General features: G+C 37.3%; 1 protein-coding gene across 1 annotated transcript in view; it reads left to right on the forward strand.

Moving 5' to 3' along the window:
* The window catches only part of FAM160A1 (family with sequence similarity 160 member A1), a 97,027-nt gene that overhangs the window by 55,979 nt on the left and 25,839 nt on the right, over positions 1 to 15,209 (forward strand). Inside the window, exons 3-6 of the mRNA XM_019473153.1 lie at positions 1,895 to 2,127; positions 3,529 to 4,155; positions 9,081 to 9,239; positions 11,468 to 11,554. Of these exons, the coding sequence (XP_019328698.1) occupies positions 2,026 to 2,127; positions 3,529 to 4,155; positions 9,081 to 9,239; positions 11,468 to 11,554 (975 nt within the window). The 5' untranslated portion in view covers positions 1,895 to 2,025. The remainder of the gene's footprint in view (positions 1 to 1,894; positions 2,128 to 3,528; positions 4,156 to 9,080; positions 9,240 to 11,467; positions 11,555 to 15,209) is intronic.

Below are 15,209 nucleotides of genomic sequence, written 5' to 3' on the forward strand. Positions count from 1 at the left end.
TGCAGGAACATCAGTAATGTAGAAATAGTACTATTAATTTTTCCAGGTCTGTTTATGAAGGAGCAGTATACTGGTAGGTGCCTTCAAGTAAATGAGCATATGAATCAAACTGTTGGGAGGGAGTGCTTGAAAGTGTAACGCCAGTGTGAGCATGGAAGAGATAGGCAGGTGAGAGGTGTGAGTGGAGTAGGGGGGCAAGCAGTAGAGAGACTTCGATAATGTTTTGTAAGGGATTACTTCTGTTCCCAGCATTGGCTGGCTCTCATGAGCTAATTCTCACTGGTTTTGCACAATGCTCTCCAGTGCATCTGGTTCCAGGTAGTTTATTATCTGGTGAGTAGCTTGTATGGAGTGTCAGCTTCGTTCTGGAAGTAGTGTTACCCAAACAGATAAACCGTCCAGGATTTATGCTGGCTTCTCCACAAATGGAATGTTTTATCTGCAAAAAAGATAAACTAGATTGTGTTAATTGTATTGCATGAGAGTGTTTAGAAAATGCATCTTACGTGCTGTAAGAAGCAAGGGTTGGGATAGAGGTGGAAGACCCTGATCATGCAGTTGAATCTTGTTGAATCTTCAGCATATTAATATACATATATAGATACAGGGGAATGCATAACCATCTTTTGCTTTTTGTTTGCTTCAGAAGTCTTAAAGTTGTGCCCTGTGTATTTTTGGACATTTTGAAAACGGCAAAAATTTCTGTTACTTTTGAGACAGGCTGTATGCTTTGCCGTGCTAACAGTTTCAAGAATACAAGCAGAGCACACATGCAGGGAGCAGAGATGTAATGCTGCTATGATTTAGATGAGCTGTTGGAACTTGTAGTGCATTTGTTGTCTTCCTAAACTCTTTGTATGTTGGTGTTGTGGTGGTTTGGTTTGGGGGTTTTTTTGCTTTTGGTGTGGGTTTTGGTGGGGTTTTTTTCTTGGTGGTTTCTCCCCCCCCCCCCCACACACCAAAACAAAACTTGGTTTGCAAAAAGGAGAATAAAAATGTAAAGCTCATGGAGGGGAAAAAAAGAAAAAAAAAGAAGGGGGGCTGTGACTTAGATATTGGTGCTTGAGGGAATAATATGTTCTCTTAAGCCTCTCAAATATCTGGAAGATATCTGTCTTTGTTTCATTTTAACTTTCCCCTGCAGGTGTGCTGCTACTTTAATACTCAGATATCTCGGATATTAAATAATGGGTGAAAAGAATGTTTCAGTGTTTGGTCTTATTCTCATAGTCCTTTAATATGACATCTCAATTTATGTGACTTTGGATACATGAAGGTTTTATCTTTTATGTCATTTGTTTTTGGTTACTTTCGTATTGATACAGATGCATCCTTCTACTTGCATATGGTGTTCTACAGATGTTTTCAACTGTTCATGATATGCTTTCTGACAGAAAGCTTTAAGTATTTGTAATTATATCTATTCATGGAAATATTGTTTTCAAACATGAATATTGTTTTCAAAAATACAGAAATAACCTGTACTTTTTTTTACCTGTATAGCCTATGCAACATTAGTTACTAAGCAACTCTGAGAAGAGACATGGTCAGACGGCAAAAATGTCATAATGAAAAACTAAAAATGTAGTGACATATGCATAAAATGTAGTGACATATGCATAAAATGTTTACTGCATGAGCTTCTGTTATGCTTATTTATTTCAGTAGCACCTTAATTCAGTAACTGATCTCAAAAGTTTGAGCATTAGGAACTATTATCATGAGGAAAAGTTTGAGAAGATGGTCCCATATAACATGCTTTAAAAAATTCCATCCTCAAACTGAATTAAAAGAAAAAAGGTTTCAGTGTTCTCTTTACATATGTTCTTTTTCGTTATACGGTATAATTTGATGTGCATAGGTATATGTGTGTTTTGTTTTGTTTTTTAAACAGATTTCTGTGGATACCAAAGCTCAAAACACAATATCAATCTCATCATGATGCTTGAACATCTGTAGCTAACTACAGGATTTTCAAAAGAAATCCAGCATGGCCTAGTTGGCTTGACCTTTGGAAAATTTATAATGTCCTCTGGAACCAGTATCAGCAAAAATCGGCAGGCTCCGAGCCTGCAGGGTGTTGACCCAGAAACATGCATGATAGTGTTTAGAACACACTGGGCACAGGTAATGTTAATTGGTTTTATTGATTTGAAGTAGGCTGCATTAATAGGAATTTGCTTCATTCTTACTTTTGGGAAAATCCTGAATTGCTCAGGAACAAACGTCTTTCATGCAGAATGTAGTAGATGACATTGAAACATTTTAAAACACAAAGGTAATTGACCTTTTAAGGTATGGTTAGCCTTTACTAATTACACTTTGAACTCCAGATTTGCATCTAAAAGGGAAGTGGTAGGACATGGTAATATCTTATGAAAGGCCTAGATGATCTTCCTGGCTTTTCTAGTGATTCACTGTGACTTGGACCTTGTTGCAAACTTCTGTGCTTCCTTTCCTTGTGCTGGGTAAGGCTTGCCTAGCTTTTGTAAAGTATATTAGATGCCTGGTGCAAAGCTGTATGCAGTGTTGTTTATTATGGATAGATGTAGATTATGCACTTCAGCGTATTCTAAAAATTGTTTGCATGTCATCAGGATTGTAATTGCTTTTAGGCAAAGATGTTTTGCTCCAAGCACCATAATATAAGGTCTTATTTGCTGCAGTAATATGAATAACTAATGGTTTATGTAAAATTGATTTCTGTGCTGCTGCTTTTGCTGTTTTTCGGCTATCCTGAGAAGAAAGCCAGACGAATGCTGGTGTTTATGAGACGTTTCCAGTATCAGAGGAGCCATCGTTCAAGAGCCACCTTTTCTCACTTAACTCTAGTGATGCTGTCATGTAAGGGGAGCTGCTGTTCCTTTGTGTTTTTGTGGCAATTATCCTCCACAAAAGCGCTAGACAGTGGTTGTTTCACAGACAAGGATCTTCACTGATTGCATGCAGAACAGAATTTAATCCAGGGGTATAATGCTGGGATGACAATTGTTACTCAATCCTAAATCTATATTGAATGTTGCAAGAGTATGTGGGTATCAGTGGCCATTTGGTATCATATAAGATGTGGCAAGGAAAGATCAGGTCTGTGGGCTTCTGCCACTCTTACTACTGCAAGTCATCTCATCATATCGATACTCCTGAGCACAGTTACTCTGGCTGAAGAGCAGGCCTTTTGATTTCAGTCCTCTGTGACAAAGAAACTTATTGCAAACATCATTGAAACTCAATTTCTGAAGGCTAAGGGAGCCTAGTTTATCTATACTTCAGAGAACCCCAAGTTTTCTGCAATAGGACAAGTGGCAAATTTAGGTGCTTATAGAAGTGAACAAAAGTGTTACATTTTGGCCTCATACATCCCAAATGTGAAACTTTTAAATTTAGAAAGCTTGACAGACAAAAACTAAAAGCGTAAAAAGAGTTTGGACTTTCTGTATAAAGAATTTTCATGGATTATTCCTTATAGGGGTAAGTGCATTTTTTTTTTAAAGACATTCAAATAACTGATCTGCATTTGTTTCTCTTTAGGTTCTGAAAATCTTAGAGAAGCATGATCCTTTGAAAAACACTCAGGCAAAGTATGGGGCAATTTCACCTGATGAGGCGAGCACTGTTCAGAATTATGTAGAGCACATGCTTTTCTTATTAATTGAGGAGCAAGCAAAGGATGCCTCAATGGGGCCTATTCTGGAGTTTGTGGTCTCAGAAAACATCATGGAGAAGCTTTTTCTTTGGAGCCTACGGCGAGAGTTCACCGATGAGACAAAAATTGAGCAACTCAAAATGTATGAAATGCTAGTAACCCAGTCTCATCAGCCTTTGCTGCACCACAAGCCCATCCTGAAGCCTTTGATGATGTTGCTGAGTTCCTGCTCAGGAACAACCACTCCAACAGTGGAAACAGAGTTGGTCATCCTCTTGAACCAGCTCTGCTCTATAATAGCCAAAGATCCCTCCATTTTAGAACTGTTTTTCCATACCAGCGAGGACCAAGGAGCTGCCAATTTCCTCATATTTTCCCTGCTGATTCCCTTCATCCATCGAGAAGGAACAGTAGGCCAACAGGCCCGTGATGCGCTGCTTTTCATAATGTCTCTGTCTGCAGAAAACAACGTTGTTGCAAACCACATAGCAGAAAACACCTATTTTTGCCCGGTAAGTTGTTCTTGGTTTGCTTGATCTTCAGTGCTAAACTAACTGTCTTCCCTGTATTGTCCTCATCCTTTTCTGTCATTTTTGATAAAGATGCATTGTAACACATTTGTTTCAGCTAACAGCTATTTCACAAATTATAATGCTGTTTAAGCCAGCCCTACTGCCAAATGAAGTCTTGCTCCTTGTTTCCATACCAGTGTCTTGTGCTTTGGGGCCAGCACAAGTGTTTTTGCAGTCACACAGTGAATTGAATTGGGAAACTGATGGAAGTTACAGCAGAAGTTGGTGGGAGGGAAACCTGTTCTGTCTCACTGTGAGGCCCCTGTGAGATTCTGGGGGTGAAGGGAGTGAGAAATGGGAACAAGGTGTTCTGAGGCTGTTGTTTCTGGTGGCAGTGCTAGCTTAGGTGGGCTGTGCTTGCCACACTATAACATCAGTTCAACAGTTCAAAAAATAAGAGTGGAAATAGTGTGAGTGTTATAGAAATGTAATATTTTTGGAAGATAAAAGGGAGACTTGCTCTGTGTCACAGAATTGGACGTTTCTAGGGCTGTCTTGGGCATACCACCATCTTGCTGTGTTGTACTCTGTTACAAAACTTGGTAGTAGTGTTGCGTTGTTAGATCTGGCAAATCAATTTTATTACATGAACAGAAAACCTTTGCTGTTAAACAAGTAAATAAACTAATTTAACAAACAAAGCTGCCCTACTGCAGTTTTAAAGCTGAAGCAGAATGCACATGACAACACCTGCTTCTTCATGTGTTATCACAAAAATCAGTTTGAGATCTGCAATGGATGGGTTCAAAACCAAATATCATTCTGTAGAAAAATTGGTCTTGTGTGCCAGTTTTTGGACTGATTCTTTTAACTTCTGCATGGCTTGCATTTTAGTTTAATAAATGCCAGAAAAAATGAAGTGAGGGAAGCCTTACATAGCTACTAAAGCAGCGAGCTTTAAAGCACAGAGCACTAGAATCGCTGCCTTAAGTATTAGTGCATGACAGCTATTCCAGCCGTAAGTTTCCATTTACTCTGAGATTGCTATGTCCTTTGAGCAGCAGGGAAGAGCCAGGTTTGCAGGTTGAAGGAGGCCTACAAGTTCCAAAACAAAACTTCTAAATTATTTCCTTTGTCAGTTGTAAATATTGCATCGAATTTCTTGTGCTGAGAGACTCCAGTTGACCTTGTTTAATAGATGCTGCTAAAGAATATGAACTTGATTCTCAAACCGTCCCTGAGACAGATACCATTATTAGATCCATGCTATAACTTCCCTAATTACATCTTCCAATTAATTAAAAAAAAAAAAAAAGTAGCCTTTTTACACTGAAGATAAAAGCCAGCTATATTAACCTTCTAACAGCAGGGAGCCATGATTGACAATCATTCTAATTAGGAAAGCTTCTTGTCAAAATGTGCTAAAATCAGACTTTTCTGAACAGTAATGAGACTGGCCTACGTCTATAATAAAACTTTAATGCAATGCCATAGAATTAGCTCACTAGCACAAAATCTTTTTTGAATTTGAGTGTGATGAGCTGAAGGAACAGGTTTTGTTCTGGTGGAAGGCTCTGTAGGTGTCAGTGGCATTGCTGTATATCACTCGAATCAGTGCAGATGTGGCCTCAGCTACTCTGCAAAACAGCTAGCGCAGTTCTGTGCTGATAGGAGTGGCATTTGGGTGGCACTGTGTTGATGCTATCTCTGGTTCTGGGGCCGAGTTGGTTGGTAGCGTATAGGGTTTTCTTTACCATGCCTTATTGCATAGTATAGACATGCCCTGGGATGGGGTCTGGCCATAAATCTCTGCTGCCTCATATACCTGAATCAGTGTTAGATCTGTGCCAAAATGAACCTGAAGGCTTTGTTGATACTATTTTTTGAGCTAACTTTGGTTAGCAGCTTTTTAAAACTAGATTGTCCATGGTATTCAAAACTGTAGGTGAATAAACTATAAAGAAGGAAGGGGACAGGCTGCAGTAAGATACATCACTAACAAATGTTTTTAACACAGAATGTGTAGACAAACTATTGGGCAAAGTTTTCTGATTTTACAGAGATTTTTCTGCTGTATCATTTTTTTATCATGTTTTGACCTGAAAGTTTTCTGAATCTGATTGAAAGTATTGTCTGTTCAGTATTAAAATAAGAAAAAAATGTTTCTGAAGAATTTTGAGCAGGATAGCATCTCAAAGTCTCTCCATAAAACTTTGTTTTTGTAAATACCTCACAGCTTAAGAAAGCAAGTATTAAAGCAGGACAAGGAGGTATGGCTCTGCAATGTCCTTGAAAAGTTGAGGCTTCACAGAGGTAGAAAGGCAATGGATGTGGGAGGAAAGGGAATTATTAAAGGAAAGGAATTGGCCAGATAGCAATTGATTATATATTAACAACACATTTTAATCATATAGTGTGTCTGGGATTACAAATCACATAGTCAGTCAGTGTCTTCTGTGAGTCAAGAGAAAGTAAATAAATCAGGAAGACTGGTTTGCGGAGAGACTCATGACTCAATGGTGAGAAAGAAACTGCTGGAGATGCTTGTAAGAGTAGATGAGCATGTAGGGTTGACTTGACAAATGTTGGGAGAAGTTTAAAAGGACACTGCTTTGGATAAAACAAAAAATAAAACCAATCTTGCCCTTCCAGGACGTGAACTCATTCATTTCTTTCCCTTTCAGATTTTTTTTTCATTGATATTTATAATTTTACTGATTAAAACTCCATAATGTAGTCTATATATGTGCATTATTTTATATGCTTCCTTATAGAATGTGAAGAGTTCTGTTAGTAATTTCAAATGGTAATCCTGTTTATACCATATACTTCTATGAAAATTTTCAGATGTTTTTTACCTAGAGGTTGCTTCCAGTTGCTACTCTCTGTCTCAGTGCTTTAGAAACATAATTTCACATAGGGCCATTTGTGTTGTACTTCATAGCAAAAATAAGAGCTTTCTAAACTTTACGGATTTTAGCAGCTACATATGTCACTTCGTACTTCAGTAAGTCAGACAAACTAAAGAATTCTTCACTTCAAGACATTGACTGATTGTGAGTTCACTGCTCCTTTTAGTGGAGAGTAGTATGTTTTGCTCAAGGTTGGTTTCTTGTGCTTAAGGACTAAACTTCCATATGAAGGAGAAATGTGGATAGTACACAGCTCTGAAAATCAGGTTGCTTACTGAGAGGGTAAGTATGTGTTTATGAATAGCAATTAAATTTTAAGCAGACAATGGAAAATCAAGTGTGCATTAATTAACAGGTTGCAACACAAAAGAAACTCAAGTTCTCTCTTCAGAATTTTTTCCTTCCTAGAATCGTCCGAAGCCTGGGTTTGTGAGTGTAAGTGTGTGTGTGGGTTACGTATAAGTAGTTCTATAGGCCTAGTAAGATCTTCCTAACTTATTGCTTTGACCTCTTTTACTGTGAGAGAGAGAAAAAGCAAAAAAGATTCTGGTTATAGAAGAATGTCATTGTACAAATAAAGCTTTGCTCAATGGCTTTAGCTTCTTAGCTTTTTAACGTATCTCCAGCATTTTTCTTTACATATCTATGTATATAAGTGTATAAAAAAGTAGCACAGTGTGCTAAAGCAGTGAATTTTCCACAGTATTCCCTCCCCCCCTTAATAATTAGCTTAATTATGTATGCCAAAATAAATCCATCTGCAAAATTATGTGATTTAGGAATGGAAAGAATTCAGAAAGACAGCCTTCGTCTGACTGGATGGGTTAGCAATTATAATTGGTTACGCTTGTGTATGATCAAAACCTGAATCCCCTTCTGTGAACTCTTGGTCTTTGACCTGCACATTGTCAACTGTTTGTTTTCTAATAGATAAAACAGTTGTGTTTCATCTGAGCTTTGACTGTCTAGCCCTGTAGCTGCCAAGTAGCCCTTTGTAGAAAGAGGAAAAATTCTTACAAGGGTCTGTTGAATGAAAACTAAAAAGATTTCCACCAGGCTGAGTCTTAATGATCCCATTAAAATGAGGAGCATCTTAAAAATTATCCTGAAGTTGTATAAAATCATGTCAGAAGGATGAGAGTTGTACATAATATTTAGAAAGTTTCCAGCTTCAAATAACTTTAATAATTAAAAACTTGGTCTGAAGCTACCAATACTCTGGATATATTCAGTAAAATTTAAAAAAACTTTTTGGAAATACGCTTTTTAAATTTTAACAAAAAATACACTCTTGTGCTGCAGTGATATATTCTACACAAATCATCTGTAAGCCTTAATATCACTGGAAACAATGTCTATACAGTAACTTGTTTCAGGCTTTTTTATCTCTTCCCTTCCCCCTTCCAGATAAGTAAGAAAGGAAAATGAGAAATTACAAACAGTTAGAATTTTTTTTTTTTTTAAAGTGGATTCAGGTGAGTTCAAGTGCCTAGGAATGAAAGTCAACATATATCTGTGGTCTACGTGAGGCTGAACTTCATTTTTGTTGACAGGGGCACTTTCCCCCTCCATTTCTAATGTTTCGTATTTCCAAGCGAAATCACTTCATGTAGGCGTGTGTAAGCAGTAACATTCAAATTGCCAACAAAAGACAAGCTGTAGATAGATGACAGTGATGGCTTCTTCTGGAAGGGACTGAAGGAAAGTGTAAAATGATTTTACAAGTATTTAAAAAGAAATTATAACTTTGGATTAAAAACAAAATATAAGACAACCTGCTTTTCCCCATCACTTTCTCCTAAATACCAGCTCTTGGAAGAAGGATATTATATGGAAGGCTCTTTAAAATATTCATGTCTTTCTGCCACAGGACTCTCTCAAAAGGAAAAGAAATTAATCTCAACACTCTCTTCTGTTACTAAAACTAGTAAGAGAAACGATTTGTGGCATTGCCATTCAAGCAGATGGACAGTTGGAAAGTCAGCTTATTTCTCTTCTGTTTTTGAAATACAGGTGCTAGCAACAGGACTAAGTGGCCTCTATTCATCTTTGCCTACAAAGCTGGAAGAAAAAGGAGAAGAGTGGCACTGTCTGCTGAAAGATGACTGGCTCTTGTCACCAGCCCTTGTACAATTCATGAATTCCCTTGAATTTTGCAATGCTGTGATACAGGTAATGGAGCAGAGCTGGCCTGTCCTTTTGAAGTAGTAGTTTTTTATATATTCTGCAGAAGTTTGTAAATTATAGAGTTTATTTACTTCCATTAATGGCATGGACTTTTTAAGTTACACTAAAATAAGTTGCTTATAAAATGAATGCTTTCTGATGTTTGTCCTGGTTATAAGGATGAATTAATATGTTCTTCAGGTGACAAATGTTTCAAATGAAAGCAGTAGATTTGTGTGGCGGCTTGATATTTCATTATGTAATTGGGAGGATTTTCTGTTTAAGAAAAAATAAATAAATGTTTATTGCATTTTAATACCACTGTTTATACTAAAAGTAAATTGAATGCCTTTACATGTGGGAAAATGTAATCTTTCTATATTTAAGCACTGAAAAACATTCTGTCTTTGTCTAAGCTCTCATAATAGCATACAAAAGAAAATAGTCTGTTTTGCCTGTTGGCGAGTACTGCATAAAGAAAGCTTTCCAAGCAGAATTTAGATATCTTCCTAGAAATATAAATTCACTTTAGATTGGCCTGTTTTGAATCCACTCTCTGTTCTTAATGATTATTTCTTGATTATAATTTTTTTTTCTGGCTTTGATACCTTACTATTTTTTTTTCCCTGATCTAAACATAAAATGAGATTTTTGTCTTTTTATATTGTTTTGAAGGCTAGAAAACCCTATGGAACCCTTGTCCAGTATTTTATTAAAACATGATATAAATTCTACAGAAACTGTGGATTTATGTGTTACTTGAAGAAATGTCCTGAATAGGATTGAAAATTTAGTCACATTTACTGTTAAATAAAAGATGTTTTAGTGAGACGTGTGCAAAATGCAGTAAAGCAACTGATTGACTATTAAAGCACTGAACAAGCGAAAATAATAGTAGCTGTCATTCTTTAAATGCAATATACAAGATTTTTAACATGCATGTTTAAATGTGAAGAGGAGATAATATTCATTTTGGTGTCTAAGTGGAGTTTTTCTACAGATCTACATTTGCAGGAGGTCATATTTGATACCTGTTTTTTTTAAATTGATATAAAGGATGCTGTAGACAAATTAAAGAGGAGTATATTATTTTAAAACCACTTTTCAAATGAACTCAAAATGGTTAAGGATCTTCAGCTGACATGCAGAAAGAGCAGTTTCTGACTGCTGCTTGATCGTGTCTTTATAGTCTTTCTTCAGCTGAATTGTGAAAGCTCAGTTACTGCAGGAACTTTTGCTCTGTGCATGGCATGGTTTTCGTGGTGTGGCTTGTTCTGTGTTGACCCAAAAACTTTGGCCAGAGATTAAAAAGGAACAGTGTAGCCAAGACTTCTTGCCATTTACTACTTTTTCCCTGGGTCACAGCATAGGAAGGGCAACCCTTTTTCTTCCCCTTTCCAAAGTAAGTGTTACAAATTAAAGGAAGTCTGGGAAAAATTGCAAGTGGGAGAATATATCTGTGGCCACATATAGGCTGTGACATTCCAGTCTCTGTGTGAACTTCAGACGGAATATATTAACTTAGAATGCTTCTGAATGGATTTTTTTTTTTGCTTTTATCAAATTTCTTTTAAATATATGAATTGATAATATGTTTTCTTTGTGAAAACAAAATGAATGCTTCATTATAAAAGTAAATTTTTGGCTTCTAATAACAGTTCATTTTTTAAAGCTCCTAACTAACCTATTGAATGAATAATGTAGGTTTTGTTTTCATTTCTGTTTGTTTTACAGTGGTTGGGAGAAGGGCATGTGAACAGTATGTTCTTACCCCATAGCTAGCAAGCGCTTTCGTTTACCTACTCTTGAACCAGAGGAAAGCAGCTGTTCTGCTTTTCTCTTGTAAGAGGACAAGTTAACAATGGCAAATCCACCTTCAAGTGATCCTGATGAGGTTGCAGGAGCTAAATTTAGAATGTCAAATCTTCCTTTGATGCATGGGTATACACACTTTTCTGTCCATCCATTCATCTTTGTCAGCATGCAGGAAGATTGAAAAGCCCTGTTCTCTAAATTTGGCAGGCTTACTGTAATTAAACATTGTTTGTGTATTTCTTTGAAGAAGGAAAAATCTTTAAGAACCTGAATCATAGCAAATGCTGGTGAGAAGGACAAATGAACATGTCTTGTTAAACGGGAAAGGGTTTTGGTAGTGGTTAATAGTAGTCTGTGCCCCGTCTTGTTTTAAATCTCACTGGAACTGTTCTGTGTCCTTCTCTCCCCCACCCTTGTAGGTGGCACATCCCTTGATACGTAACCAGCTTGTGAATTACATTTACAATGGATTTTTGGTGCCAGTAATGGCTCCTGCGCTTCATAAGGTCAGTGGTGTATGCAAGCATGACACAAAATAATAACGGGCAAAAGCATTATGGATGATCTCTGTGTAAAGATACTATTAAATGTACTGTGAGTGGTGACTTCCATATAAATGAGTAAGTTTCTAGGCTAACTTTCCATCTTTTCATTCCATACTTTCTATTTACACTATATAGATTATTAAGCAAGATGTAGGTATTTCTGAAAATGCTTAAAATTCTTAAGTGAAATGAAGAACTAAAATATTTCTGTTGCACTAGGCTGACGTATCATCAAAAAACCAGTGACATTTTAGACCACATTTCGTCATGGCAGATGTGTTTCCATGAGGATTTTTTTATTCCAAATGAATGTTTTCCGAAAGGAAAATGCCCACAAGGAACATGTTCAGTTAAGAAATATTATGCTAATTTTAGCAAAGTTGGTATTGTTTTGTAGTTCCTTATCACAGTTGGTAGAGCTATTTTCATAACGTAGAGAAGAAATGGAATTTGGTATCAATTTTCTAATGTATTAGCATGCCATGTATGTTGCTTTGAAGAAAAAAAAAATCAGTTTTTCTTTGAATTTTAGGGGTTATCCTTTGCAAAATATGTCACTGATGTTGGTGAATTACTTAATTTTTTTCTTATTGTTAGGCTGCAGGAAAGTACATTTCCAACTGTTGCAGAATATGTCAATTAACAGTCTTCATTGCCCTGTGAAAAGAACACCTTGTTTGAGAAGAAAAAGTAGGAATTGCTGAGAGTAAAAATCCACCAAAAACTGCCAGGAGAGGACTAATAAATTACTTTTTGAAGGTCTACTAATTTTCACTAAGCCTGCCAAGCAGAAAGCACTGCACCTGTTCCATTTTCTGAGAGCCCAGTGAAACACGTACCCTGCTTTCTAGTCTAGGACTTGTCTTGGCAGTGCACACAGTTCTTCGTAGTAAGTAGTCACTTACCAAGAAAGTAATAAGCAGTACAGAATCTTCCTCAATGATTCGACAGACCTCAAACATCTGGGAACTTGGTGAGGGCTGAAATAAAATTTGGCTGCGATCCAGATCAAGGCTGTAGTCTGTCATTGAGATCACCTCCTTACCTGGGAGTAATTTTTTCTATTTCTGTATCTTGCCTTAATCCCTTACCAAGACTGGGAATTAGAATCAGAAGTGAAAAGCTAACCAGCTTTAGGTCAAGGTTATGGATAACAAGGGAGATATCAGAATGTAGCTGTGGGATGCTGGTCTTAGTGGGTACTGTTTTTACCTCTGAAGTACTTAAGACAAATTTTACATTGTTTTGAATACTACCATGCTGCTGAATACCATTCTTATTGGTCAGTAAATCTGCTAGCCCCCTATTGGGTTGATTATTTCCCTGTGATGTTACTTAGATCATTTAAAGCATGCCGTTCTGATTAGGTTTTTTTCATGTGATATAAATTTTGTTGAACCTCATTATGTACTCTGAAATTGGGTGAAATCATATTTCTCTTGAAAATGGAGATGTTGGCTGCTAGCTTATATGAGTTTCAAGCCTAGGTCTTTCCTGAACCCCTACATTCTGTTTGGCGCCTTGTTCTTCCAGTAATAAACCTTTCCTTGATTAGCATTAAGTTTGACTTTTTCCTCTTTAAAAATTAGCTACTTATGTGTATAAACTTCAAATGCATTTAATGGAGAAGATGGATTGCACCATCTAGTGGATCTGATACAAGGGTCTCATACATGTGAGACCAAAACTCCATAGCAAAAGGAAACAAGTAAATAGAGGCACGTTTGACCTCTTCAGTCTTTCTGTGCTGTGCCCCACATTAATTTAACAGAAAATAAGTATTTACATTTTTGCTTTTGGGACAGATGTCTATGCGCTAAGACAGATAATTATGCTGTAACAGCTCTTTCATACATTAAAATAATTTCTAGTTGCCATTGAAAAGATTAATGCTAATTTGAGGAGTAGGCTTTGAAAACTGTATCACCCATTTGGGGACTTAAGTGTTGTAATTAACCTTTAGGTTAAGAAAAAATTGTGAAGGGCCAAAATGAGAGAAAGGCCAGAGCCACCATGGTGGTTTTTGAAACAGAAGTTCTTTCATTGAACACAATACTAAATGGATCTTGATTTTTCTTTTAAACTCAATGAATTTGGTTTGGTATCACAAAATCTACTTGTGGCTGAAGATTTTGGTTTTTAGCCAATCATTCGGTTCGGGTTGTTCTGACTCGTTCTGGCTTATGAGCTCAAATACAATGAGTAATGGAGCATAGTATAAATACCTGATTAGGAAGACATCTGTGGAAGGTTAAAGGGAGGAGTGGTAAGAAGAGATGATAATTATTGGTACATCTTCCTGTGGTGTTCCTGCAAATCTTATTTCTAGAATTTAACTGGTATGGAACAGCTGCTTCTGATAACTCTTGGTGATAGACATGGAAGGGAGGAAGGGAGTCCAGACCTCATGGGACATTCAAGCCTTAACATCCCATATTCAATCTGGCACCCGTGGTTCTACCTTAACGTAAAAATCGGAAGGGAGATGAGCTTCTGGCTCTGCTCTTGAATGATTATTGGGTAGGCATACTACTTCAGACCTGTTCTCTCTGTACTATATTCTAGTTTTTCTTCAAGAAGTAATGTTTTGAGGAAAAATTTGCTCTGCAGCAAGACACAGACTTGGATTTATTGTTTTTGCAAAGACAGCTTCAGTCAAGTATGAAGACATCTAGGAAAGAAGTCTTCAATCTTTTCTGTTCTCAATGTGCTAGAACTTGATTTCTGGTTAAAACAATAGCAGCAACATAAAGAAATCATGTTAATGTTACTTCCTGTCTGATCACCAAATCAAATTTAGTTGATTCAAATATATAAAATAAAATAAGCCAAACAGCTGTACAAGCACTATTAGATAAATTGTGTAGCTAATAGTTTTATTAGCTTTTAATCCCTCATGGAGTAACAACAACATCAGTTTGCCTTTGCAACTGATGTATTCAGATATGAGCAAAATGTCTAGTACAGGGAGGGTTACTCACTTTTGGATTAAAGCTAAGCCTACATTGTAGATGGTAGGTGCTGGCCAGTCTCTTCCTTCCTCCTGTCTCTTCACAGAATCACAGAATGGCTGAGGCTGGCAGGCACCTCTGGAGATCGTCCTGTCAAACCCCCGTGCTCAGAGCAGGGTCAGCTAGAGCAGGTTGCTCAGGGACGTGTCCAATTGGATGTTGAATATCTCCAAAGCTGGAGATGGCACACCCTCTCTGGGCAATACTGTTCCAGTGTTTGACCACCCGTACAGTAGAAAAGTGTGTGGTCTTTGCTTTTTTTTTTTCCTGATATCCGGTTGGAATTTCCTGGATTTCAGTTTGTGGCCCATTGCTTCTTGTCCTTTCACTGTGCACCACTAAGAAGAGTTTGGCTCCATCTTCTTTGCTTCTTCCCAACAGCTGTTTGCACACATGGATAAGATCCTGCCTGAGCCTTCTCTTCTCCAGGTTGAACAGTCCCAGCTCTCTCAGCCTCTCCTCATATGATAGATGCTTCCATCCCATAATCATCTTTGTGGGCCTTTGCTGGACTTGCTCCAGTGTGTCAGTGCGTCTCTTGTACTGGGGAGCCCAGCACTCTAGATGCATCTTATCAGTACTGAGTAAAGAGGAAGGATGCCCCC

Source organism: Aptenodytes forsteri, unplaced genomic scaffold, assembly GCF_000699145.1.
Source record: "Aptenodytes forsteri isolate BGI_AS27 unplaced genomic scaffold, ASM69914v1 Scaffold6, whole genome shotgun sequence".
Lineage (NCBI taxonomy): Eukaryota > Metazoa > Chordata > Aves > Sphenisciformes > Spheniscidae > Aptenodytes > Aptenodytes forsteri.